We start from the raw sequence: 27,266 nt of genomic DNA, 5'->3' as shown, positions 1-27,266 counted from the left end.
GGAGGTAAAAACATTGTAAACGGCTGAGAGTTCTCTCAGGTTGGAGGAAACATTCAACATATCCTTGCCCCATAGGCCCTGAACTACCTTTTCTTCCGAGTGACCGTCCCATCCTAGGCTGCTTGCATCTGTGTTCACTTTTTTTTTTTTTTGCGCCAACAGACCCCGGTCTGCAAGTTCTTTTTTATTCTCCACCACATCAAAAATTATTTTACGGAATGGGGTATGTGAATTCTTATAAAAAAGGTTTTTTTTGTTTTGTTTTTTTTAAACCAAAGATTTTTTTACCTAGAATTTCCTATTTTTCTAAAGGCAAAAAGGACATCAGCTGGCGAGAATCTAAGAGAACCCCTAGGAAGGGCTTTCTCTGATCTGGGGTCAGGTCAGATTTTTTGAAATTTGTGATCCAGCCTAAGCCCGTAAAGCATTCCTGAACCTGGGCAATATGGGATCTGAGAACTTCTGAGGGTGAAGCAATCAGGAAGTTGTCTAAATATTAGGTGAAGGTATTTTGTGACTTGACATAATTTATGAAAATACTCTTGGAGCCGAGGAGAGAGAGAAAAAGCTCCGAACTGGAAATGACTTAATTGATCCTTTATATAGACGGCGATTCTCAAATATTTTTGATGGTTTTGATACACCGGTCCATTGTCACCATAAAGAAGACCTGAGGGAGTAGGTTTATGGTGCATTTTACGGTTTCCTGTCACAGCTGTCATGGTCTGGTGGTAGTGGACAGTGACACTTTTGCCGTGCATGCTTGTTGCTGGTGTCAACGTGTTAGCATGATTTTACACTTCCCCTTTAAGGCTGGTGTTTCTTCCCATTTTGTTTTGGTTAAAGGAGTTTGCAGGGTGGAGCTGGGTGTGGCCTCATGGCTCTTCTTATACTGGAGTTGTGAGCCTGAGGTTTGTAGTATGTCTGCCTTTGTATGAGTAGGAGCTTTGCTCCTCTCTGGATGTGTAACCTGTCTGTGAGGGCCTCCTTGTGGAAAATCAAGGTCTTTGGCAATATCATCCCTATGTTTCCCCTGTGTCCCCTTACCCTTCCTCACCTGTTTATGATGTTTGGTGTGGGTTTATGTACAGGGTGTTTGTTGTATGTCATTTGGTGTTCCATGTCTGGTCTATTTGGCGTTTGTAGTCCAGCATGGTTGTCTGACATTTCCCCTGTCTGTCTGTTCCTGCGTAAGTGGGCTCCATGGTTTCCCGAAGGGGTAAACCACAAGTCAGCAAGCTGAAGTTGTTCCACCCAGTCGTTGTGGCAGATAAGTGGTGGTTGTTCCAGTGCGTGTTTGCGCTGGGCTTTTACCTGCCATATGTGTTTATGCTTGCTCTCTGCTCCTTTTTTGTTGCTAGGCCTGTGGGAGACTCAGATTCTTCCGTGTCTTGGAGGAACCGGTTGTCTCTTTCTCCTTACATTACCATCAGGGATCTTCAGAATATTGATGTGTTAACAGGTTGTTATTGTAATGTACGTTTAGTATTCTTTTGGTCAGGAATTTCTGAAAGTTTGTGATTTAATTGTGGTTTTGTCCCTAAGATTTATGTGAGGTTATGGTTGGTTAATATCAGTTTTATTGTTTATTGTGGTCTTTTCTTCTTTTTTTTCTTTTTCAATATACACTTTTGTTTGTGTGCTTTCTTTGCCAACCGTCCCCTAGAACTTACGTGAGAATATTTTTATTGTTCATTGTTATTGTGGCAAAACCAACCTCGCCACTGGGTTTTGGAGAGACCTGTTTAAAAGCCTCTTGCCTCAGGATTATGGCCCATACTAACTTTTAAACCCCTGAACCTATTCAAGTGAATTTTGGATAGGTTTGTCCCCAGGTTATACTGTTTAAATTGATGTAAGTTATATGTATGGACAATGTAAACTCACAAAGTTGTAACAATTCAAGTGTAACTTGTCAGCTTGGGGGGAATATGCTGGGTGTGTTTCTATTGTCTCATTGTGCCACTGTGTGTTTAAAATTGTGATGTCTGTCCTGTTGTCTCCACATGTGTATTGGCAATTTCCCTTTGTCCTGAGAGATAATTGGATTGCTCCTCGGTTGTCTCTGGGACAGAGAGGAGGAAACCATGATGCATTGTGGGGATATGCTGTATCTGTCCTGTGTCGCAGTCTCCCTTCTGGTCCTCTGGGGGCGTGAACGATTGGTTGCTGTACTTACATTGTATGTGTTGTAATACACTGATTGGTTGTATTTCAAAACCCTGTGGGCAGTACTATGTTTGTTTTTTGTGAATAAAAGAGGCTGGACTTGAAGTACAGTCAGACCACTGCTTGACCCTCAACACGGAGCCTTGTCTCGTTATTGGGGGGATTCCCTGTATGCTGTTAGACACTGATTGCCAAGCGTGTAAGCTGATTGTAAGTTTTCCTGCTCGTCTGCTAGCAGCTATTCGCGAGGTTCTAGTTTGGAGTGCTATTTTGTATCCAGTTCGGGAGTTTGGTGTTCTGCAGTAGCTGTGTCTGTCTCTCAGAAAGGGGCATATCGCCTAAACTGATTTTAACCCCTTGTCTGCTGAAACGGTCCGTTAGTTATTGTCATCTTATTTAATGTTAATATTGCCCATAATCACAGCTTTAATTTTTTGTACATGATGAATCTGTTTAGGAATTTGAGATTTATTATGAGATGGAAAGATCCGTTTGGTTTCTGCACAAAGAATAGAAGGTGAATAGAATCCCTGGTCGCATACATTTTTTGGAACTTGAAAGAGCACTTTTTTGTCGATCAGAGTAGATATTTCTAGCTCTAGATTCTTTCGTTTTATTTGTTGAGGAAGTTTTTTTGCTGATGACAAACCGATCTGTGGGAGGAGAACAGAATTCCAGTTTCAAGCCCTCTTTTACGTTGGTTAATAACCACGGGGAGGGTCTTATTTCTTCCCAGGCAAATGTTAAGCGTTTTAACCTGCCTCTCACCTGACTTATGGCGACATTGTGAAGTACGGGAGGCATTCTCAGGATTTAGGAAGAATCCTTCCCCTCTTCCTTTAGATGGCTGCCAATTTCAAGATCCTTCTTTCATCATTTGGTCCAGTCTCGTCTTTTTCTGATTGTGAAAGGAACGCCTTTGATTAAAGTAACGACTTTCAGAAGGAAATGCTTTTTTCTTATCAGAAGCCTTGTTGAGAATGTCGTCCAAGACAGAGCCAAACAACCTATCCCCTTCACAGGGGATCGAACACAGGTAATTTTTTTGAGCTTGCATCGCCCGACCAAGTGCAAAGCCACATAGTTCTGTGGGTAGCATTTGAGATGGCGGCTGATCTGGCAGAAAACTTAATTAAGTCTGCTGGTGCATCTGCTAGGAAATTAGATGCATTTTTTAAACATAGGTGCTCTTCTAATTGACTCAGCCATACAGATAAAGTTCTAGCTGTGCAGATAGACACAATACTGGGACGTAACATGGCTGTGTTAGTCTCCCAAGCCTTTTTCAATAGGCTGTCGCATTTCTTGCCCATAGGATCTTACAGGAGACCCATATCCTCGAACGGGAGAGCGCTTTTTTTTTTTTTTTTGAAATGCAGGCCACTGGGGCATCAATTTTGGTGTCTTGTCCCATAGATTAGATCAAGACTCTGCAAAGGGATATTTCCTTTTGAAAGAATTTGTCACGACCGTTCCTTTTTCAGGATCTTTCCATTCTTTGGATATCAGGGATTTGATATTATTATGGATAGGAAAGACCCTTTTCCTTCTTTCTCCTAATCCCTGAAACATCTAATCTTGGATAGAGTGGGTTTCCTTGACCTCCTCAATATCCATGGTGGCCCTTATGGTTTTTAAAAGACCCTCTGTTTCTTCAGGGAGAAACAATGGTTTACCATTACCATCATCTGATGAATCAGAGTCCAAGTCAGATACAAGTTCCCCCTCATCCAAATCTAATGCAATATCAGAAGAAAGGGATTTATGAGAAGTGGATGGACACGGGAATTGTGGTGTGATTCTAGAGTCCACCGCCGCGTTTACTTCTTCCTTAATGATGGATCTAACAGTGTCAAGGAAGGATGGCGATTCCTCTGTAACCACTTTCTCAGTGCATTTTGGGCATAAGGGCTTTTTAGTTTTTGAAGAGAAGGTTGGTTTAGATGCGATGGTCTCTTTGCCCTTAAAATTAAATAAGACTTTATAGGGCCTGATAATACAAAATTACACCATCACCTACACAAGGGGTGGATTAACAGAACAACCACTGCCACCAAGTGAGGGGTACAAGATAGGACATAAAACCATAAATCTGTCGAACCCCTATTTCCCCAAGACAGCCACATTGATAGCTAAGAGCATAGAAATCTCCATAGCACAGGAAGCTTACCGGGCTGAGGGCTAAGGTAGCGGGAACCCCAGGCTTCCATGAGGAGTCAGCCATGTCCACTGGAGCTAGCATGTTTGCTGAAGCTGAGGGAAGGACACAAAATATCTCCCTGCTCAGTTTTAAGCGTCCCCCTCTTCACATGCCGTGCCATCCAAGGTCTCGCCCCGGAAGTAGACCTGCAGCAGAATACGAGAGTCCCGTGCTCAAGGGGAATCTCGCTTGATGATGTCATCACGGTGGATCCCGCACGATCTCCCCTGGGAGTATCGAGGGCCCAGGGAAGCCTGAACACAGGGCTTACTCCTAGGAACAGGTAAGGGAGGCGACACGTCTCTGTTCCCTGCACTAGCCCTCCCACCTCGTGGGGAATGAAGACAGAGGCTGGGCGATAGTAAATCCAGAATGCCTTTAACTCCAGGAGAGGCTTCCACTCACACCCGAGGACAGGAAACAACAACTGAATAGGGTAAGGGGAGGAGGCTTTTTAAATCCTGTGCTTCTGTGTTGTTTCCTGCCGTTGAGGAGGCGCCAGGGAAAATACATGAAATGCTTATATTTGTACTTCCGACATGAATACTGCATGAAAAAATATTGTACATTAACTTTTAATCCTAATCCAAGACAATACACTGAAGAAGAAAGACAATGCTCTAGTGCACTAAAACAAGGACGTAAAATATACCTTTTTAGTTCGTATAAGCTTGTGGTCTCTAAACTCAGTCAGCTGAGCTCTTAGCGTTAAGTCGCTGTTGACCAGAAAAGATTCACGGCATTGCTGATAAAAATCTTGAAATGAGAGACCTAAAGAAATTATGTACAAATCACTGAAGTATAAATTGTATCAATGGGGACACAAGATTGAAACTAAAAGCTGTTTAAAACATGGAAGCTTATGACCTCGTAAATGACAAGGGTCAGTTCTCCATGAGGAACTAAAGCAATATTCCCATTATAGACATTTATGATATAGCCACAGGACATGCACAGAAACCACATAGTACTTTGAGCGCGACTGATAACCTGGCCACCTCTACATTCAAACACAGCCTCCTCAAATTTAAAATCAGGGTCGTGGGACCTCCATTCTTGGAATGAGATGCAGATCCCAGTGGGACCTGCATCTTTCAGGCATTTATGGCATGTCCTGTTATTATGCCATAAATGCCTAAGATGAGAATTTAATAAAGCTGAGAGGTCACTGCCACCATTTTGAGCCATGAGGCGTACTCCACTGTATACTATGGAACTTCTCTAATTAATAATCAGGTCACAATACATATTGTACAACCAAAATACATACCTGTATATGAAGGGTTGTCTTTGTTGGCCATCTGATACTCTGCAAGCAGACGGAAAATGCCCCTAAGAGTAACATTTTACAGTTATTTACTGGCCTCGTGTATGAAAACTGTCTAAGTGGAAAAATTAATTTGAAGTGCAACTGTCATGTTTTCATAAAAAAATAAAAATCTATTTTGGCATATGTTACTGCTCCAGAGGATAGATCATCAGTTTATACAGAGTGCTGAACCCCTTTATGCTGGAGACAGAAAAGCCCTAGCAACGTTTTCTTTAGGGACCAGTAGAAAGGGACAGGGGACATTAATGAAGGCGGTTAATATAAGGTAATTACAGATCTTTTGACAGTCATTGACAGACTAACTCAGGTATACATGCCTAGCTCTAATAAACTAGTATCGGGCAATATCCTTTCCCTCACCGTTTGGACATGATCCAAGAGATTATATATATATATATATATATATATATATATATATATATATATATATATATATATATATAAAACTGGGATATTCCAGACAGGTCACACACTCCGCATCTCCACCGGTCAAGCTTTTTGCATCAGCGACCGGTGTCAGAAACACAATGATGGACGGAGTCGGAAGCAGAAAGCTCGTCAGTGTGGAGGCCATGCTGGCGTACTACAGCTCAGATCCAAACCAGATCATTAAAAGCTGGAAAACCTTTTTAGCCATAGTTAAGAATTAAAGCGATGGTCTTTGTAACAGAGAAAAAAAATGAAATCTTTGCAACTGGTTCCATTGCGAGCAGATTGTCACTCATTAGTAAACATCCGAAGAGACAGACTATTTCAGACAGCAAGTTTTGATGAGAAAGAAGTTCTCTGTACCTGGCATTGGGTGTGAGACTGCGGAGTACATGAGTGAGCGAGCTGAGGGCCAGTGCTCCAGAGCGTTTCACCAGCAATGAATTTTCATAGGATGTCTCTTCTATATAGGAACTATAAGTAGTCGTTTCATACCATAGCCAGTTATAGAGGCTTTGCTTTGACTGGTCCCACACTGGAGAGAGAAAAAAATAAAATATATTTTATAGATAAGGCTGTCAGAACTAAAGCGGACCACGATTTATAAAAAGTCAACAAATGTCCATCTATAGAACTCAGTATACTCCGCATGCAGCTTCTGCAGGATGTGGATTTATATGGAAATTAGAAGGACCTGTTCACATACGGCTTATGTGTCATGACACATGGCAGGAAAAGAAAAAATCTGCGCTGATTGGGGGCTATTCAAATCTTCCTTGCAGATATGGATGTAGGCTATGTACCGCAATGGTTTAGGGTGTAGTTTCATACGATAATGAACACCATAAGCAAACAGTAGGGCGAATATTGGAAACTAGTATAACTTAAATAAAACCTGCCGCCAGGAAATCCATTGTTAAAGCAGACACAACGCCTTGTAGGAATAGCTCAGCTGAATGTAGTTACACTTTTCACTTAGCAAACTGTTGGTTCATTTTGGAGAAAAAGTATTTTTAATCTATATGCAAATGAGCAGTTAAGAGCACAGAGGGTGGGCCAAAGCTTGGACCGCGCAACGCTTGGCTCCTTGAACTTCCTTTGCGAACCCCCATCCTCTCCTTGACTGACAGGATCAGGCTCCAACAGAAGAAGCAAAAGGAGCAAGAGTGCACGGAGTGGCTTGGGCCTGATAGAAATCTTGTATAACTATAGCCTTATGGTCCTTTTTTCATGGACTGAAAATCAGGCCAATTATTGGAGATGAGCATTTGTAGAAAAAAAAAAAAACAATCATTTTTGAAAAAGGATCTCGCAGCCGTAATACAGAAGCTAAAATGTGGTCACCTTACAATCAGCCTAAGGCCCTATGCATACAACAGTTACAGATATTGGGGGAGATTTATCAAGACCAGCGTTTTTACTGCAGAAACTGGCGTGAGCTATGATAAATCTGCTGAGGCCGGTGACCTCGCCAACACCACACCCCTTTGGGAAAGTGAGGATAGAGGAACATCCCTCGGCGCAAAAACCAACCAGAAGATCCAGATGAATGTAGATTTCCAATATTTATTTTGCAGATATATACAGGTTGAGGGATGTTCGTCTAGATGCAGATGAAGGTTTTTACCTGATGAAGGGGAGGTAACTCCCCAAAACGTTGTATATATCTGCAAAATAAATATTGGAAATCTACATTCATCTGGATCTTCTAGTTAATTTCTCGCACTGAGGAATGTTCCTCTATCCTGACGATATCTAATCTTCTTGGGGAATCGGGCATCCCCGAAAAGAAGAAAACCATCTGTGGCTGCAGACCAGCCGTTCCTGGGAACCCATTTCACACAGTGATGATCCTCTTAGAGTTGTGCCTAAGGTTAGGATGACCTTCTAAGGCGAGTCTCCCTTTTGGAGCCCAATACTTACCTTATCACCCTATAGTGCGCCTTTTCTTGTTCACCAACAGACAACGCCTGTATTAGGGATTGACTGATATTGTTTTTTTTAGGGCAGATACCAATAATCTGTGAACTTCCAGGCCGATAGCCGATAATTTATACCGATATTCAGTGAATTTTTTTCATTTTTGAAAAATAAAAATTCCTACACAAATCTGCTGAAAATGAATGTTTATTGCTAACGTGTGTTTTTTTTTTTTTTAAACTAACTATTAGCCCCCTTAGGGACTAGAACCCTTGTCCTATTCACCCTGATAGATCTCTATCGGGGTGAATAGGACTTCACACTCTTCCTGCTGCTCTGTGCTTTGTGCACACAGCAGCAGGGAGCCGACTATTGCAGTCAGGGCTTCAATAGCGTCCTACTGGGGGGCTTGGCTGGGGGGGCCCACTGCGCCACCAAAGATGATAACGCATTAATTCACATACAGGAGGCGGGAGCTGGCTGCAGAATCACATAGCCGACTCCCGACCTCTATGAGCGGTAGCTGCGATCCGCGGCAGTTAACGCCTCAGGTGCGGCACCTGAGGGGTTAACTACCGCAGATCGCAGCTACCGCTCATAGAGGTCGGGACCCATTCTGCAGCCAGCTCCCGCCTCTTGTATATGAGTTAATGAGAGAGGTATCTTCATTGGTGGCGCAGTGGCCACAGCCCCTCTCCTCCTCTTGTCCTCCCTCCTCTCATTGGTGGCAGCGGCAGCAGCAGCACAGGGGGGAGTGAGACACTGCTTCCTTCTCCCCTGTGCTGCTGAGGGAACACGGAGAGCGCCGTCAGCAGCGCGATCCTTATTCCCCATATGTTATCGGAATAATCGGCAAAATAGATGCCGATAACGTTCAAAATCCTAAATATCGTCCGATATCGGTAAAACCGATAATCAGTCGATCCCTAGCCTGTATCACTGACCCTTTGGGAAAGTGGCAAAGGTGGCATGAAACTAACATTTGTGTAAAAATTATTGGACAAATGACATTTTAAAAGTTGCATATGGGGCTTGATAAATCTTTCCCATTGAGGACAACAGATTCTCAATATATTATGGGACCAGTATCCTACAGAACATACAAAGTTATGGCTGCCCATTAGCTGTTTCTGCTCATACAACATATATAGTACATCAAAGAAGAGGTAACAATGCCTGTGAAAACATCACACTTACTTAAGGGGGCGTTCATGTGGTCAATGGAAGCCAGAACATGGATATTGGCGATAGAAGCCAGCTGCCCTAGTACTTGTTGACTTTTGTCTCCTCTTAACATATGACTGTCCAGATTATGGATAAGAAGATAAAGTTCTAGAGATGGTTCTGGAAATATATTGCAAGAGAACTGCCCATTAGCCACAGAACATACACAACATATCCATAAACTGCAAATCATCTCAATCCTTACTGCAGCTCTTCATCTGAAGACCCCCTGCTGCCCATGGACTACCCATGTAAACAATGGACACGGTTGTCTCCATGTCCACGGCTCACCAGATGGGGCAGTCATGTCATTTATTCACATGATTGCTTTCCTGGCTGAGTGAACGTATGTAGCCCCTAAGCAGAGGAGGACACAGCTGTAAATTGTGTGACAGCCACCATGTGGTGAGTTATGGATGCACAGACCACCAGTGTTTACATGCTGTATATTGTTATAGTTGGAACTTTATTTATGCAGGAGATTTGGAGCTGTGTATCAGGACATAAAATAGATTTAAAGGGGTTGATCCAGCTGTATTACATTTTAATATATGGCTCACAGTGGATAAAAAAAATTAGCCAGCTTTCCAATTCCTGTTTCACATGTAGAAAGATACCTGGAGAGGCTGGTTCAGCCAATCACTGTCCGCAGTAGTAACCAGTCTCCGCCAGGAATTGGCTGAGCGGGCCTTTCCTGGCAATTTCTCTTAAATCTGGTGTGAGCCATATATAAAAATGTAATACTGCTGGAGAACCTCTTTAAACATAAAAAAATGTTGGCTGCCTCCAGCAACCACTAGAGGGTGCTTACTGCACACAACTGTAATATTCGATGCAGTATATAACAGTAAGTGAGCTCCCCGTTGTGGTTTTTGCATTAAGAAAGAATTCTATCTTCTAGCCACGTCTATGCAGGAAATTTGTAGCCGTATTCTCATTTGGCGCTCCTTTGACTGGTCACAAGCTGGTGTCTGTAAAAACCAGCCTCCTGCAATGACATTTTATCCCATGTAATCGGAGGTAAAGTTATGTAGGAAAATATTCCACAACGTGTAAATGACATTCTGAAAGCTACAGTATTATGCTGTGGCCTAAAGGGACTTTCACTATGATAATGAGCGAAGCCATACTGATTAGTCCACTTGGTAAATTACTGAGCCCTCACACGAAGCATCCATATTGCGCTCTAAGGGTAGACTGTGATGGTGAATTCACTAAGAGTTCAAGAGGGGCCTGGATGTATTTCTGGAGTGTAATAATATTGCAGGCTATAGCTAGATAGTAAATGACCCCCTGTTACTATGTTTTCTTTAGGCCCCATGCACATGACAGTATAATTTTTCTGCATCTGGTACACATTTTTTTCACATTCATTTCAATGGAGCCGCAAAAAAGATTAGGAAAGCACACAGTGTGCTGTCCACATCTGTTTGTCCATTCCGCAGCCCTGCAGACAAGAATAAGGCAATTCTATAGAAAAAAAAAAAAGATGGCATGCACACGATTGGACTGGCCATGGATCCTACAGGGAAATTTGCTTGTTGGCTGGTGCCCAGGGGGGCCACCCTCCTCATGGCCACCAGCCAGGTACATTAATCAATGTAGGAGCATCAGGTACTTATGCACCTAGCTGGTGGCCACAACTGGCCTCCTGAACTCAACTGCATTGCCGTCCTCCGGATGATGATATAGTTGCATACTGCGAGGGCGGCGGTATTTTGTGCTGCACTGTGGTATTGCTGGCCCTGCCTACTCATGTTGTACCATCTTCTGTCAATTTGGACCCCAGTGCTCCAGACAAAAAAATATATATATAATGCCTAGTAGCCATTGGCTCCTAAACTGAAAAATTTAAATTTTAGTTGCCAAATAAAAGCACACAGAGCTATGGGGACTGGGTATTGCGGATCTGCTAGCGGTCATCTAGCAACCCATGCCCTAGCTCTATACACAAAATCCCGGTGACAGGTTCCCTTTAAGCACAAAATGAACACTCATTATGGAAATGCCACTGATCACACAGGCAGCTGCCGTGGTTATGCAACTCCAAATGCTCTAAAAAAAAAGGTTGGTAACTATTAGTCGGGTAAATTGCTTCTTGTACTGATTGTGCCATCACATCTGCAATGCAGATTAAATACCTTATATACACTGAGGCTGGAAAACAAAATGATCTTTGAGAAAAAAAACACACCAGAACAAACAGAAGACCCTCTCTGGAGGTGATTAACAAGACACTCCATGTGCCATATCAATGAGTTCTGGGTGGCGCAGAAGCAATTATAATCAGTGAATCCATCACCCGGATGATGTACCATTACCTACAGTAATACATGAGTAGTACTGCAGATATGGAGCACAGGTCACTATTTTTTATTTTCTCACTGCCCTCTGTTCCTCCGCTGTCAGCGCGGTGTTGAAATACGTTGTCAGGACTGACCTGCATGCGCACACGAGTCAGCACTGCAGCCTGCACTGTGTATTTCAGTGCAGTTCTGAGCACTGACAGCAGGGGAACCCAGGGAGGGATCTCGACTCCTTATCTGCATTACTATGCATGTATTACTGTAAATAATAGTCCACAACCAGGGTGACAGATTCCCTTCAATGACCCATCCCCGGGATAGGTCAATATCTAATTGGCCAACTCCCAGGACCCCTAACAATCAATTGTTTAAAGAGGCTGTGGCGCTTGGTGAGCACTGCAGTCTCTTCCTTCGCTGGAGACATCACATTCATCAGTCTTGGTATTGTGTGCGGAGGCCTCTTCATACAGCTGATTGGCAGTGGTCCCGGGAGTCGAAAAAAAAACACAATTTTGATATTGATGACCTACCCTGAGGATAGTTCATCAATATTATACTCCTGGAAAACCCTTTGAAAACACTGTCACCACTTCTCACAGCAAGACATACAGTACAGTTGTCTGGTATACTTTGCACAATATTGTGTATGGAGCGCTAATCTTGCAAAAATTTCATCGTGAGCTTCCGAGAAATGGAGGACATGCACTTATATTTAAATCAGGGAAACTGTCTGGACACTGTGTTCTTGGCAGCTGAAGGCATCTGTGTTAGTCCCATGTTCATAGGTGTCCTCATTGCTGAGAAAAATGAAGTTTTAATATATGCAAATGAGCCTCTAGGAACAATGGCCACACCCACTTGCTCTTAGAGGCTAATTTGCATATGTTAAAACGTCATTTCTCAGCAATGCGGACACATATGAACACGGGACCAACACAGATGTCTTCAGCTGCCAAGTGCACATGTAAAAGGTCAGCCAGTGCCATGGGTACAAATCTGCTGACGGTAATATTGCAAGCCGTAGTGCCTTGTAGGATCCCCTGTTGTAGTCTGCTTGGGTCACCTGGTAACAAAACTTAAAAATAGTTTCACCCAATTGAGGTGACTGGGGTGACCTGTGCCAGACTGTAGAAATTGCACTTTGTGACACTGTTATCTGGGTTTACCCAGCTTTCAGTGGCCTAAAAAGCGGCATAAAATGGATATGGGTTAAATGAGCCAGATGCATCCGTTAAGAAAAAGCACCACTGGAGCTACCATACATGTAGTCCTGATCCATCTGAAGGCCTTCTGAAGAGGCCACCTATGGTCAAGCTTATCTCGTGTTTATATTTTCACTCCTTTCTAGGTCGGTTCTGTGTCCCATTCAAGCCACATAAATTAAGGCTCACTTCATTTACCCTCTTTGAACTTCTGCGCTATAAAGTTCATTTGATCCAATGGACTACGAAAAGTTCCAGAGTAACCAAGTGCCTCTTCTGTGATGGAGTTCAAGATCTGGATAGAAACAAAGAATAGTTAATCTTCTACATAAAAGAAACACTGAATATTTCCATCCTATGCAACAACTCGTCGGAAGAGTAATGCCAGTTTCATCCACCTTTCCCAGAAACTAGTGGCGTCGCTAGAGGGGGGCGAGGGGGGGCAATTGCCCCCCCCATGTTGTCCCTTGCCCCCCCGGGTGCCCCCCCGCTGATTCCCCAGAGTGAATACTAATGAGCGCTTCCATTATGGAAGCGCTCATTAGTACCGAAGGACCAGGAAGTGGTGAACGCTCTGTACTCACCACTTCCTGGTCCTCGGCTGTCGGCTGTGCAGGGCTGCGCACAGCGTAAGGTCGCTCTGTGACCTCACGCTGTGCGCGCCAGTTTAGAGCACAGTCGACTGAGGAGAAAATGGCAGGCGGCGTCCGTCCAGGAGCAGGAGAGGTAAGTGTTTTTATTTTTTATTTTATAGAAAATGTGGCTGCTGGGGGCATTATGGGGGCTAATTGGAGGCATATGGGGCATTTGGAGGCATATGGGGGCTAATTGGAGGCATATTTGGGGGCTAATTGGAGGCATATGGGGGCATTTGGAGGCATATGGGGGCTAATTGGTGGCATATTTGGGGGATAATTGGTGGCATATTTGGGGGATAATTGGAGGCATATTTGGGGCTAATAGGAGGCATATGGGGCTAATAGGAGGCATATGGGGCTAATAGGAGGCATATGGGGCTAATAGGAGGCATATGGGGGCTAATATGAGGCATAATGGGGCTAATAGGAGGCATATGGGGGCTAATAGGAGGCATATGGGGGCTAATTGGAGGCATATGGGGGCTAATTGGAGGCATATGGGGCTAATTGGAGGCATATGGGGGCTAATAGGAGGCATATGGGGGCTAATAGGAGGCATATAGGGGCTAATTGGAGGCATATGGGGGCTAATTGGAGGCATATGGGGCTAATTGGAGGCATATGGGGCTAATAGGAGGCATATGGGGCTAATAGGAGGCATATGGGGCTAATAGGAGGCATATGGGGGCTAATAGGAGGCATATGGGGGCTAATAGGAGGCATATGGGGGCTAATTGGAGGCATATGGGGGCTAATTGGAGGCATATGGGGGCTAATTGGAGGCATATGGGGGCTAATAGGAGGCATATGGGGGCTAATAGGAGGCATATGGGGGCTAATAGGAGGCATATGGGGGCTAATAGGAGGCATATGGGGGCTAATAGGAGGCATATGGGGGCTAATTGGAGGCATATGGGGGCTAATTGGAGGCATATGGGGCTAATTGGAGGCATATGGGGCTAATAGGAGGCATATGGGGCTAATAGGAGGCATATGGGGCTAATAGGAGGCATATGGGGCTAATAGGAGGCATATGGGGGCTAATAGGAGGCATATGGGGGCTAATAGGAGGCATATGGGGGCTAATAGGAGGCATATGGGGGCTAATAGGAGGCATATGGGGGCTAATAGGAGGCATATGGGGGCTAATTGGAGGCATATGGGGGTTAATTGGAGGCATATGGGGCTAATTGGAGGCATATGGGGGCTAATTGGAGGCATATGGGGGCTAATAGGAGGCATATGGGGCTAATAGGAGGTATATGGGGGCTAATAGGAGGCATATGGGGCTAATAGGAGGCATATGGGGCTAATAGGAGGCATATGGGGGCTAATAGGAGGCATATGGGGGCTAATAGGAGGCATATGGGGGCTAATTGGAGGCATATGGGGGCTAATTGGAGGCATATGGGGGCTAATTGGAGGCATATGGGGCTAATAGGAGGCATATGGGGCTAATAGGAGGCATATGGGGGCTAATTGGAGGCATATGGGGGCTAATTGGAGGCATATGGGGGCTAATTGGAGGCATATGGGGGCTAATTGGAGGCATATGGGGGCTAATTGGAGGCATATGGGGGCTAATTGGAGGCATATGGGGGCTAATTGGAGGCATATGGGGGCTAATTGGAGGCATATGGGGCTAATAGGAGGCATATGGGGCTAATAGGAGGCATATGGGGGCTAATAGGAGGCATATGGGGGCTAATTGGAGGCATATGGGGGCTAATTGGAGGCATATGGGGGCTAATTGGAGGCATATGGGGGCTAATTGGAGGCATATGGGGGCTAATTGGAGGCATATGGGGGCTAATTGGAGGCATATGGGGGCTAATAGGAGGCATATGGGGGCTAATAGGAGGCATATGGGGCTAATAAGAGGCATAATGGGGCTAATAAGAGGCATAATGGGGGCTAATGAGGCATAAGGGCTGATATGGGGGCTAATGAGGCATAAGGGCTGATATGGGGGCTAATGAGGCATAAGGGCTGATATGGGGGCTAATGAGGCATAAGGGCTGATATGGGGGCTGATATGAGAGGCATAATGAGGGCTAATGAGAGGCATAATGTGTCATCCACAGATGCCCCCATAACAGTGTGTCTTCCACAGATCCACCATAACAGTGCGCCTGTGCACTGACGAGAGACAGAAAGAAGGGGAAAGAATCCGTGGAAGCAAGCAGAGGACGGCACTGCAGACGACTGAATAGCTTCTTTTGTAAGTAAATTGCTTTATTATAACTGTATCCCTGCATATCGCAATTCTCTCGTATTTTGTAATCTTATTGATATATACTTATTTTGTTTGTGCCCCCCCATTTTTGACTGTGGTATCTTTGTGCCCCCCCTATATATTGTTCCTAGAGTCGCCACTGCCAGAAACAGCTACTGTTTGACAATGTGACCATTCATTAGGAACCATAAAGGGATACAGGCAGATTTATAAACTATTTTTTATTTGCTCTAATACAGCTGAAATAAAAAAAATCAAGTGATTGTTTTGCGTACTTCCACTGTGTCTCCATGGATTACCAACATACCCCTGTGTGTAGTCATCAGCAACATGCAGGGTCAGACTACACACAGGGTTTGTTTGCAATCTGTAAACTCATTCCCTATCTGGCCATCCCCAAGAGTAATAATAGAAAACACTTTTAAAATACAATATAAAGGCCCATTCACACAACCGTAGGCAGTCTGTGCCTGTGCTGCGAACCGCAAATTGCGGTCCACAATGCACGGGCACCAGCCAAGCGAGTCCCGTATTACAGCGCGGGCCCATTGACTTGAGTGAATCAGTGATCCGCAATATACAGCAAAACATAGAACATGGACCAAAAAGCCCACGGAAGTTCTTCCGGGTGCTCCCATAGGCTTCCGATCGATGCCACCACTCCGCACCGTATCTTGCCGAATGCGGACCCATTCAAGTCAATGGAGCAGAAAGCCTACAGTCATGTGAATGATCCATAACAGTAATACATGTACGGCGCTGGTGGACGTGACTTGAGTGATACATGTACGGCAGGCATATGCCCCCCAAAATAGTACCAAACTGTCATCTCACCCCCCCCCCCCCCCCCCCAAAAAAAAAATATGAGACCCCACATAAGACAGTCGCCCCAAAAAATAAAAAATAAACTATGGCTTTCAGAATATAAAGACACAAAAAAAATAATAATATGCTTTCTTATGAAAAACTGAAACAAACAACCAAAAAAAGTTGTCATATTTGGTATTGTTGTGTCCGTAACATCCTGCTCTATAAAAATAGCACATGATGTAACATTGTAAATAACAAAAAATAAAAACTTTGCCAAAAAGGAGATTTTTGTATAACTTACCAGTTAAATCTCTTTCTCGCTCTTCCTTGGGGGACACAGACCTTGGGTATAGCTCAGCTCCCTAGGAGGCGTGACACTAAGTAAAACTGTTAAGCCCCTCCTCCATCAGCTATACCCTCAGCCTGGAGATAGAGGCTACCAGTTGCGTGTCCAAGTAGTGAAAGGAAAACAACCAATAACAGGAACAACCAACCAGCAACCCAACGGGGCGCCAAACCATAACCCTGTAACCAAACACAGAAGGGTGGGTGCTGTGTCCCCCAAGGAAGAGCGAGAAAGAGATTTAACTGGTAAGTTATACAAAAATCTCCTTTTCTCGCCCATTTTCCTTGGGGGACACAGACCTTGGGACGTTCAAGAGCAGTCCAAGAAGGGAGGGACCACAAACCCAAGGCGGAACACCACCAGAGCATCAGGAAACCGCTGCCTGCAAAACCAGGCGGCCCAAAGCAGCATCCGCTGATGCATGCGTATGCACTCTATAGAACTTTGTGAAAGTGTGCAGAGAGGACCAAGTGGCTGCCTTGCACAACTGTTCAGCCGAGGCCCGATGCCTCTGCGCCCAGGAAGCACCGACTGCTCTGGTGGAATGAGCAGTGATGCCGAAAGGCGGAGCTCTGCCCTTGGCCAGTTTAATGAAACGGGCAATAGCCACCTTGGAGACCGCCAAACCCTTGCGCGAACCCTCCGGAACCAAAAACAGGGAGTCCGTGCGCCGAAAGGATCCGGTGACCTCCAAGTAAATCCTCAACGCCCTGACCACATCCAGACGGTGCAGTTCCCGTTCTCTGGGGTGGGAAGGAGAGGGACAGAGCGACGGAAGGACGATGTCCTCATTGATGTGAAAGGCGGAAACCACCTTTGGCAGGAAGGTCGGGACAGGCCGAAGCACAACCTTATCCTGGTGGAAGACCAGGAAAGGGTCGGAGCAAGAAAGAGCCGCTAACTCCGACACCCGTCGGAGAGACGTGATGGCCACAAGAAAGATGACCTTGCAGGACAGAAGACGAAGGGAGACTTCCCGTAAAGGCTCGAAGGGGGCGGATTGGAGCGCCGAGAGCACCACATTCAGGTCCCAGGAAGGAACTGGAGGGCGGTACGGCGGAACAGAGTGAGCCACCCCTTGTAAGAAGGTCTTAATGGGCCCTAGAGGGGCCAGGGGACGCTGGAGAAGAATAGACAGCGCCAAAATCTGTCCCTTCAGAGAACTGAGGCTCAGCCCCAGGTCCAGACCCGACTGGAGGAAGGACAGGAGTGTGGGAAGGGAGAATCGGAGAGGAGGGATGCTCCGGGACTCACAGAACCCCAGATAGGACCTCCAAACCCGATAGTAGATCCTAGAGGATACAGGCTTACGAGCACGGATCATGGTGCGGATTACGTCCGCGGAGAAACCCCGTCGCGTTAAGACGGCGGTCTCAATAGCCACGCCGTCAAACGTAGCGAGCCTAAATGCTCGTGGAAGATCGGTCCCTGAGAGAGAAGGTCTTCCCTGGAGGGCAGTGGCCACGGTGCGTCTGCCAACAGCAACATTAGGTCGGCGTACCAAGACCGGCGGGGCCAATCCGGGGCGATTAAAATCGCGGGAACGCCCTCTGCCGCGATCCTCCGAAGAACCCGTGGCAGGAGGGGAAAAGGAGGAAAGACGTACAGAAGGGAGAATTCGCGCCACGGAAGGACGAGCGCGTCGGCGCCGTATGCCTTCGGGTCCCGTGCCCTGGCCAGGTATAGGGGGACCTTGTGGTTGAATTTGGAAGCCATGAGGTCCACATCGGGGCGACCCCAGCGAAGACAAAGGGCTTCGAACACCTCTGGGTGCAGGGACCATTCTCCCGGGTCGATGGTGGACCGGCTGAGGAAATCCGCCGCCCAGTTGTCCACCCCCGGGATGTAAATCGCAGATAAGGCCGGCACGTGCGTCTCCGCCCAGAGGAGAATGAGGGACACCTCTTGCATCGCTGCGAGTGCCTCCCTGATGGTTTATGTATGCCACAGCCGTGGCATTGTCCGATTGGATCCGAACAGGGTGGCCCTTCAGTAGATGGGTCCAGTGTCTGAGGGACAGAAAAATCGCCCTCAGTTCCAGAATATTGATTGGAAGTCTGGACTCCGATAGAGACCAAACGCCCTGGACGGACCGGGGAGGGAAAACCCCCCCCCCCACCCCCGTAAGCTGGCATCGGTGGTAATCACCAGCCAGTTCAGTGGGAGGAAGGACTTCCCCCTTAGAGGGATATGCAACCACCAGCTGAGGGAAGCCCGAGCCAGGGGAGGCAGAAGAAAGGTCCTGTCCAGACTCCCCGGTGATTTGTCCCAGGCCGACAGAATTGCCCTCTGAAAGGTGCGGGATCGGAATTGTGCGAACGGCACCGCTTCGAAACAGGCAACCATCTTTCCCAACAACCGCATGCTGGATCTGAGGGAAGGGCGGCGATGACGGAGGAGACTGTGAACCGACCCGCGAAGGGCCAGACGCTTGTCCGACGGGAGGCGGACCTCCGCCAACTCTGTATCCAGGAGCATCCCCAGGAAGATCAGCCGTCTGGAGGGGATAAGGGAAGACTTGGGGTGGTTGATAACCCAACCGAACCGCGTCAGGGTCTCCAGGGTGAGGTCCACACTGCCGGATGCCTGAGAGAAGGACGGTGCCTTGACCAGGATGTCGTCCAAGTATGGGAGAAGAAAAACACTTCTTGAACGTAGAAGGGCCAAGACAGGGGCCAGGACCTTGGTGAACACCCGAGGAGCCGTCGCCAGACCAAAGGGAAGGGCGACGAATTGGAAGTGATCGTCCCCCACCGCGAAGCGCAGGAAGCGGTGATGACATGGAGCAACCGGAACGTGGAGGTATGCATCCTGAATGTCGATCGAAACCATGAAATCCCCTCTTTCCAGGGAGGCCACTGCGGACCTGAGAGACTCCATCCGGAATCTCTGTAGTCGGAGAAAACGGTTCAGGCGTTTTAGGTCCAAGATCGGTCGCACTGAGCCTTCCTTCTTGGGAACCACAAAGAGGTTCGAGTAGAACCCCCTGAACCTTTCCGTCGGAGGCACGGGGGCGACGACACCCTTGTCCATTAGAGAGCGAATAGCCGCGAAGAAGGCGGCCGCTCGTACGGGATCCCGCGGAGGACGGGATCGGAAGAAATGGTCTGGCGGAATGGACGCAAATTCGATCTTGTATCCGCAAGATACAATCTCGAGCGCCCATGCGTCTGAGATGTGGGCCCGCCATACGTTCCTGAACAGGAGAAGGCGGCCCCCCACCCGGGTGGGTGGGGGCGCACCTTCAGGCAGAGGGCTGCTGGCCTGTGGGAGCCCGTGCAGGCTGGGACTTGCGCCAGGTAGGTTGCGTCCGAAAAAACGGCTTCTTGCGCCTATCTTGGACTGGGCCAGAGGAAGAAGAACTGGCCGCGGGTCTAGACCCGGTGGTCTTGCGAAAGGACCGAAACCGGGACGAACCAGCGCGACCACGGGGGGCGCCCTTTGGCCTGGACTGGGGGAGGAGAGTACTCTTCCCACCCGTGGCCTCTGATATAAGTTCGTCCAGACGGGTCCCGAACAGGCGGGAACCCGTAAATGGTAGGCCGGCCAAAGAGCGTTTGGAAGCGGCGTCCGCCGCCCAAACCTTCAGCCAGAGTTCCCTCCTGACAGAAACTGCCAGGGCAGAGGAACGGGCAATGAGGGCACCCGCATCAAGGGAGGCCTCACAGACGAATTTTCCGGCCTGAACAATTAGTTGGGCTAAGGAGCGGAGGTCCTGAACAGGGACGTCCGACCCTAACTCCCGTTCCAGTTGCAAACCCCATTCAGAGACCGCTTTACCAACCCAGGCGGAGGCAAAGACCGGTCTAAGGGCCGAACCAGAGGCAGTAAATATGGCCTTGGAGAGGGATTCCGTACGACGGTCCTCAACAGACTGGAGGGAAGATCCGTCCTGTACCGGAATAGTAGTGCTTTTGGACAGGCGAGCCACGGGAGGATCAACCTTAGGCGGGGATGTCCACGTGGTCACAGAATCCGCTGGAAAGGGATAGCAAATGTCCAGCTTTTTGGGTGTAATAAAGCGGACGTTAGGCCGGGTCCAAGCCTTGGATACCACAGAAGAAAAATCAGCGTGTATGGGAAAAACCTTGGAGGCCTGTCTGGGGCGGAGAAAGGACACGCCGGCCTGTTCGGAGCTGGGGGGGTCATCGTGTATCTGAAAGGTATCACGGATGCTAGCGATAAGATGCCCCACCGCGGACGCCAATTTGGACGGAAGCTCTGAGTCCATGTCCACGTCCGAATCCGCCAGTTCTCCCTCAGAAAGCGTATCCCTTTGAGAGGATAGACTCGACTGAGCTCGCACGCATGGCGGAGAGAGCGAAGCATCTGGAGAAGATGTGCGCTCAACCCTTGAACGTTTCTGAGTATGCCGGGCCCTGGAAGATTCGCTGGGAGGCAGGGAACCAGTGGGGGCGGCAGAAACGGTAGTCCCAGCGGGTGCGACAGGGATTGTGGCAGCCTGCGGGAGAGGCGGTCTATCCACGAGACGGCCCACTACGTGTGTAAGGCTTTCCACTGCCTGAGACAGAGACCTAGCCCAGTCAGGGGGTTCAGAGGCACCGGGGGTCGCAGCGGGAAGCGGGCCCTGCATCGGGGCCTGACATGCAAGGCAATGCGGCTCAGATTGTCCACGCGGAAAAAGTTCCTTACAGGCGGTACAGGCATGGTACCAGGGTTTGGGGGCACCCGTGGGATCTGACATGCTGAAAGGTGGTTGTACTCTAATACAGAGACCACAAAGGGTTATAGCAGCTATGACCAGGAGGGTTAGGAGAGGGTTAACTGTCCTACCAGTGCCTCAGAAGAACGTCAGGAGTAGAGATGGAGCAGATCAGCAGCAGCAGAGAGCAGCAACAGCAGTGAGCCAGCAGATAGCGCCCACAGAAGCCGAGCGATGTACACAGGAGTTTAGAGTCCCCCACCGTGTCTCAGCTTCCTGTCAGGAGTGAGGAAGCGCGGGAAATCTCAGCAGAATCGCGGGGAAAACAAGCTCCGCCCCCTCCAGCGCTTGCTCCGCCCCCAACAGGACGCGCGCGTAAGCCACGCCCCCTGCTGCCGAAAATGCTCTCAGGGCTAAGAAGAAGCCAGATGCCAGAAAATAAAGGGCCCGCAGGCCCCTGGAGTGCGGCGATTTGCCCAGGTGGGTGACCCTCTGCCACCAAGTCCCCTGTTTCGCCGAGAAACAAGCTCCACCGCGATCTGCCCATGTCGGGCATAAGCCCCGCCCCCCGATCGGAACGGAGCGGGCGGCGGCGGGAAGGGAGAGAGGGAGAGAGAATGCCGGGCTGAAGAAAGCAGCGTGGGGGGAACGGCGTGGAGGAAGGCGGCCCCCCTGCTGAGGATAACCTGAGGGGAGCTGGGGAGGGTCTGCTTGAGCGCTCAGAATAAGCGACCACGGGTGCCCCCCTTACCCAGAGGGGTAGGTGCTGCAAATAGGGACGGGGTATGGGCTGGAATAGCCATCTCACCGAACGACGTCTTCACCCTCAGTTCCTTCCAGCAGGGTCGCCCCTTCAGCCACTGGCACCGCAGTGGCAGGAAGCTGGTAGAGGGGCTTGGCGTGCGGGCGACCCCCTAGCTGGCGGGATGTAGGGGAGCCATTGCTGCCCAGATCCTCCTATTGCTTCTGTGGGGGAGGCAGCAGTGCAGATAAATTGGCACTGGCGCAGCTCAACCCCGGGAGAGCAGAGAGGTCCATGCGTCTCTGGTATCCCTAGGAAAAAGTAAAATAACAAAATTAGAAAAATAAAATATCAAGGAGAAAACAGCCCTGCAGTAGCAGGGAGTGTCTTGCCTCCTTGGACACTAAGCTAAAACTGGTAGCCTCTATCTCCAGGCTGAGGGTATAGCTGATGGAGGAGGGGCTTAACAGTTTTACTTAGTGTCACGCCTCCTAGGGAGCTGAGCTATACCCAAGGTCTGTGTCCCCCAAGGAAAATGGGCGAGAAACAGCTATTTTTAATTACCTTGCCTCACAAAGAGTGTAATACAGAGCAACCAAAAATCATATGGACCCTAAAATAGTACCAACAAACCTGCCACTTTATCCCGTAGTTTCCAAAATGGTGTCACTTTTTTGGAGTTTCTACTCTAGGGGTGCATCAGGGGGTCTTCAAATGTGACATGGCAACTTAAAATTATCCCGGTGAAAAATGCACTCCAAAAACCATATGGTGTTCCTTTCCTTCTGCGCCCTGCCGTGTGCCCGTACAGCTGTTTACGATCATAAATGGGGTGTTTCTGTAAACTACAGAATCAGGGCAATAAATAGTGAGTTTTGTTTGGCTGCTAACCCTTGCTTTGTTACCGGAAAAAAAAATTGCATTATAATCGAAAATCTGCCAAAAATTTGAAATTCTGAAATGTCAACTGCATTTTCCTTTAAAGGGGATGTCAGAGTTATGGAAAAAAAAAAAAAGATAGCACTGTAAATCTGATGGTCAGCAATATATAACTAAGCTAAGCAAGTTTTTCTTCTGGCCCTTTGTTTACTTGCAATAAAAACAATCTCTGCCCCTCCCCCTGCTCTGCTAAGGGAGTGAATACAAGTGCTGCCCCGAGTGACATGTCTGCCTGCTGGGAGACTCAGCAGCATGTTGTATGTGTAGAACTACAAGTCCTAGCTGTACAATAACACTGCTAATACACACAGGATCTTCCCCCTACCTGCAATGCTCTGCAGAACTTCTCTTTCAGCTCCTGTGCCCAGCATTTGTCTGCTCACTGCCTGCAGCTACACCATAAACACTTCAGCCCTGAGTCTGTGCAGCAGAAGGGGCTAAGAATCCTGGGAAAGAGCAATAAGCAGCAGCCAGCAGTGCAGGGGGGCGTGGCCAGCACAGTGACGTCAGGTGTACAGATCTCTCAGGCTTGTGCACGAACATTGTCAGAGCAGGGAGAGAAGCTGACATCAAAGGTCATGTGACCCTCAGTGAAATCTGATAAACTAGCCACTGGAGATAAAGTGAGTTAATTGGAAAGCTGTTACATTTGTCTAGTTAGAAACATAGAAAGAATAAAAAAAAAAACTCGGACAACGCCTTTAATTCTTGTGGAACACCTAAAGCGTTAAAAAAGTTTGTAAAATCAGTTTTGAATACCTTAAGGGGTGTAGTTTCTAAAATGGGGCCTTTTATGGGCGGTTTCTATTATGTAAGCCAAACAGTGACTTCATAACTGAACAGGTCCTTAAAAAAGTGGGTTTTGGAAATTTTCTCTAAAATTTCAAGATTTGCTTCTAAACCTCTAAGACTTCTAAAATCCCCAAAAAATAAACAGGCATTCACTAAATTATTCAAAGATAAATTAGACATATGGGAAATGTAAAGTAATAACTATTATATGTGGTATCACTATCCGTTTTAAAAGCATAGAAATTGAAATTTGGAAAGTTGCGAATTTTTCCAACTTTTTGGTAAATTTGGGATAAAAAATAAATAAATATGAAAAATATTGACTGAAATTTACCACAAACATGAAGTACAATGTGTCACGAGAAAACAATCTCAGAATGGCTTGGATGAGTAAAAGCATTCCAAAAATATTACCACATAAAATGACACGTCAAATTTCCAAAAAACGGCCCGGTCCTTAAGGAGGAATATGGCAGGGTCCTGAAAGGGTTAAAGCAGTTGTCCAAAGAAAAATATTGTACATTTTTCCAACCCTGAATATTTTTGTCATTGGATGTAATAAAAAATGTGATGTAGCCAAGGAGTTATTCTATAAAATGTATCTGTATAGCACCACCTGCTGTTTGTTATTTTCCTTCTCTGTCCACCTCAGCAACATCGTGGAGGTGGATGCACATGCTCAGTTCCATCATTCAACTGCGACTTGCCCTATTTTGATAGAAGCTGTGACAGTTACAAAGAGAGCAGAAAGGCCACGCGCTATGAGAAAGGCCACATCCCCTGGGCGAGAAAGACTTTGGATCCATGTGAGGTACAGGGCTGGTTCTAGCTTTGTTAGAGAGTCTCATGTGCTATAAGATCAGTTTTTGTTTTTTTTACATTGTTCATAGGATCTCCCCTTTAATTACTTTTCTGTATCCTTGATTGTAATGAAAGGGTACCTCCAGTGACATCTCCCACAGTAAGTGTAACACTGACCACAGGAGAACTGGCAATTCAGTTGTCTAAGTTATTGTACAACCCCAAAAGCCTCTTTTGCAAAACTCCTTTGCACAAGAGACTATCTGTAGGTTGCCAAGGCAAAAACTACTCACCCTCCTGCTGTAGCTTAATTCTGATAGGAGATGCTGCTGCATTCATCTATAAATCCCTTCTTTGATAAAAACCTTGATAAATGAAGAGTAACCAGCTCAAAGTCCTTGGATGAACAATACAAAGAAAGCCACTTACAGATTTGATTGTGATGCTTGGGAAAAACCCATTGACAACAATGTGAAGAGAGTCTTGCAGTAATGTAGTCCGGAACTGTTCGATGAGGTTCCGTTTGGAGCCCAGACCAAAAAGGACAATGTTAAAGCCCAAGCTGAAAAACAGTAGGAAAAAGAAGCACAAAACAGTGAGTGAGACATTAGTTAAAGGGGTTTTATCATCTCAGACATTGGTATACCTATCTACAGAACGGACCGCTAAAAGTGAAGGAGAGCACAACACACATGTTCTTCATTCATTTATATAGGAGTTCCAAAAACAGCCAAGCTAGCGCACTCAGCTATTTTCACAAGTCCCATAAAAATAAACGGAGAGCACACAGGGCGTGTGCCGCCCCATTCACCTCTACAGGACTGCTGGATGTAGCCAAACCAGTGCTCGGCTATTTTTGAAACATCATTACCTGCATGAGTCCCATTCTGGAGATAGGAGTGGTTCTCAGTGGTGGGACCCGCACCTATCAGACATTGATTCTAGTGATACTACACCAATGTCTGAGCCGAGACAACCCCTTTAAATCAATCCAAACCTAAAATGTGACTATACATGTCACATATAGTCAACGTATCTGCTGCACTCCATTTCTCCCATTATTCCTCCATTCTAGACTCACATTAATAGTGCTCGTCTATCCAAGGGCAGTGCAGGGAATGCCTTAGACTTTCATACAGCAATCTGCATGCGGAAGTCCGACAGGGCGGTGGGCATCTTAAAAAGCAAACTAACGGGGGAGCAGAGCAAAGGTAGCATGTGAGTAACAGAAGGCACCAGGTATGTTGACTATGCATGTGTCATGTATAGTTGAAATTTAGGTTTGGACAGAAGAGTGACTTTAAAATATAGTTTTTTCCCCACTTACTGAAGCTGCAGCATCCACTTATAGAAGAACGCCTCATGTTTTTCATTAAGATTGTGAAGATCATTGGCAAACACGGAGGGAGACTGGACCAGGAGCTTCCGCAATGTCTCCTATAGAAGTAACACAACAGAACACTGCAATATCCCAAAAAAACTGCCATATAAGTCACTGTAAAAACCTTCATGACTAATTGAGGCCATGGAACCAACAGATTTTCTCTGAGCCAAGCAGTCGGTATTTGATAACTAGTCTTGCTGTGTTCTGCCTTAATCTATTCACTGCAGAGTGCCCTTGTGGAACCACTGTATTATTTGATAGACTGAATTGATGAAGATGATAGTAGGCAAACTAAATTAGTGCTGTGCCTAAAGCTGTCCGCATACATGGTCTCGTCACAATCTGAGGTGTCAGGCACCCTTTGAACTGTTTCTAAGTAATAGATGTCTAGGGAAACTAGAATTAGAAATGTTAGATTTTAATTATTTTCCCTCCACTGCAAAAAACTTGAGTGCTTGGTGGAAATAGGCAGATTGGTGGAGACAGCCATTAGCTATTGTATGTGTATGGCCAGCTTAAAGGCTACCTTTGGTGGCAATTTTTTTAAATTATTGCATTGTACTCATTTTCAACTAAAAATCTTTTTTTTTTTTTTTTTTCAGTTGGTCTTTATTAAAAATAGTGAGCCGTTTTCCCTGCACAGCTTTGAGTTTATTTAGTAGCTGGTTCAGATTTTTCACTCTGCTCCATCAGGCAGGGAGCGGACAGGCTTCTTATCTATGATCTTACAAACACTCATTATAGCTCAGTTCTTCTCTTACTGATAAGAATGTGGCTTAAATAAGTGCTTATGACCCTTTAGTAATTTACAGATGACCAGCACAAAGTGAAAGTACTGTTTCTCTTCGTTTATTGGGGGACACAGGCCTTGACCATGGGTATAGCTAATGCTGCTAGGAGGTGGACACTAAGCAAACAAAGTGTAAGCTCCTCCCTCTTCAGCTATATCCCTTCATGCAGGGACCAAGCTAATCAGTTTAGTGCAAAAGCAGTAGAAGAAGCCAGACATAAGAAAATCACATTATGTGAAAATCCAGAACCACAAAGGCCCGAAAAGGCCCATAAACATTGAACGGAAGAGAAACAGATTTTCCGGTGAGTACAAAAATCGAGTGCTCATCCGTCTTATTGGGGG

At 46.6% G+C, this 27,266-nt stretch overlaps 1 protein-coding gene across 2 annotated transcripts in view; it reads right to left on the bottom strand.

The window, feature by feature from the left end:
• Window positions 1-27,266, bottom strand: part of ORC2 (origin recognition complex subunit 2) — an 88,624-nt gene that overhangs the window by 3,571 nt on the left and 57,787 nt on the right. For both annotated transcript variants that reach the window (XM_044304269.1, XM_044304270.1), the window contains exons 10-16: window positions 26,075-26,184; window positions 25,177-25,309; window positions 12,979-13,075; window positions 9,246-9,392; window positions 6,492-6,663; window positions 5,640-5,701; window positions 5,022-5,140 (exon numbers count right to left, since the gene is read on the bottom strand). In XM_044304269.1, the coding sequence (XP_044160204.1) occupies window positions 5,022-5,140; window positions 5,640-5,701; window positions 6,492-6,663; window positions 9,246-9,392; window positions 12,979-13,075; window positions 25,177-25,309; window positions 26,075-26,184 (840 nt within the window). The remainder of the gene's footprint in view (window positions 1-5,021; window positions 5,141-5,639; window positions 5,702-6,491; window positions 6,664-9,245; window positions 9,393-12,978; window positions 13,076-25,176; window positions 25,310-26,074; window positions 26,185-27,266) is intronic.

Source organism: Bufo gargarizans, chromosome 8 (assembly GCF_014858855.1).
Source record: "Bufo gargarizans isolate SCDJY-AF-19 chromosome 8, ASM1485885v1, whole genome shotgun sequence".
Taxonomy (NCBI): Eukaryota; Metazoa; Chordata; class Amphibia; order Anura; family Bufonidae; genus Bufo; species Bufo gargarizans.
This window is presented reverse-complemented; position numbering and strand designations above follow the sequence as displayed.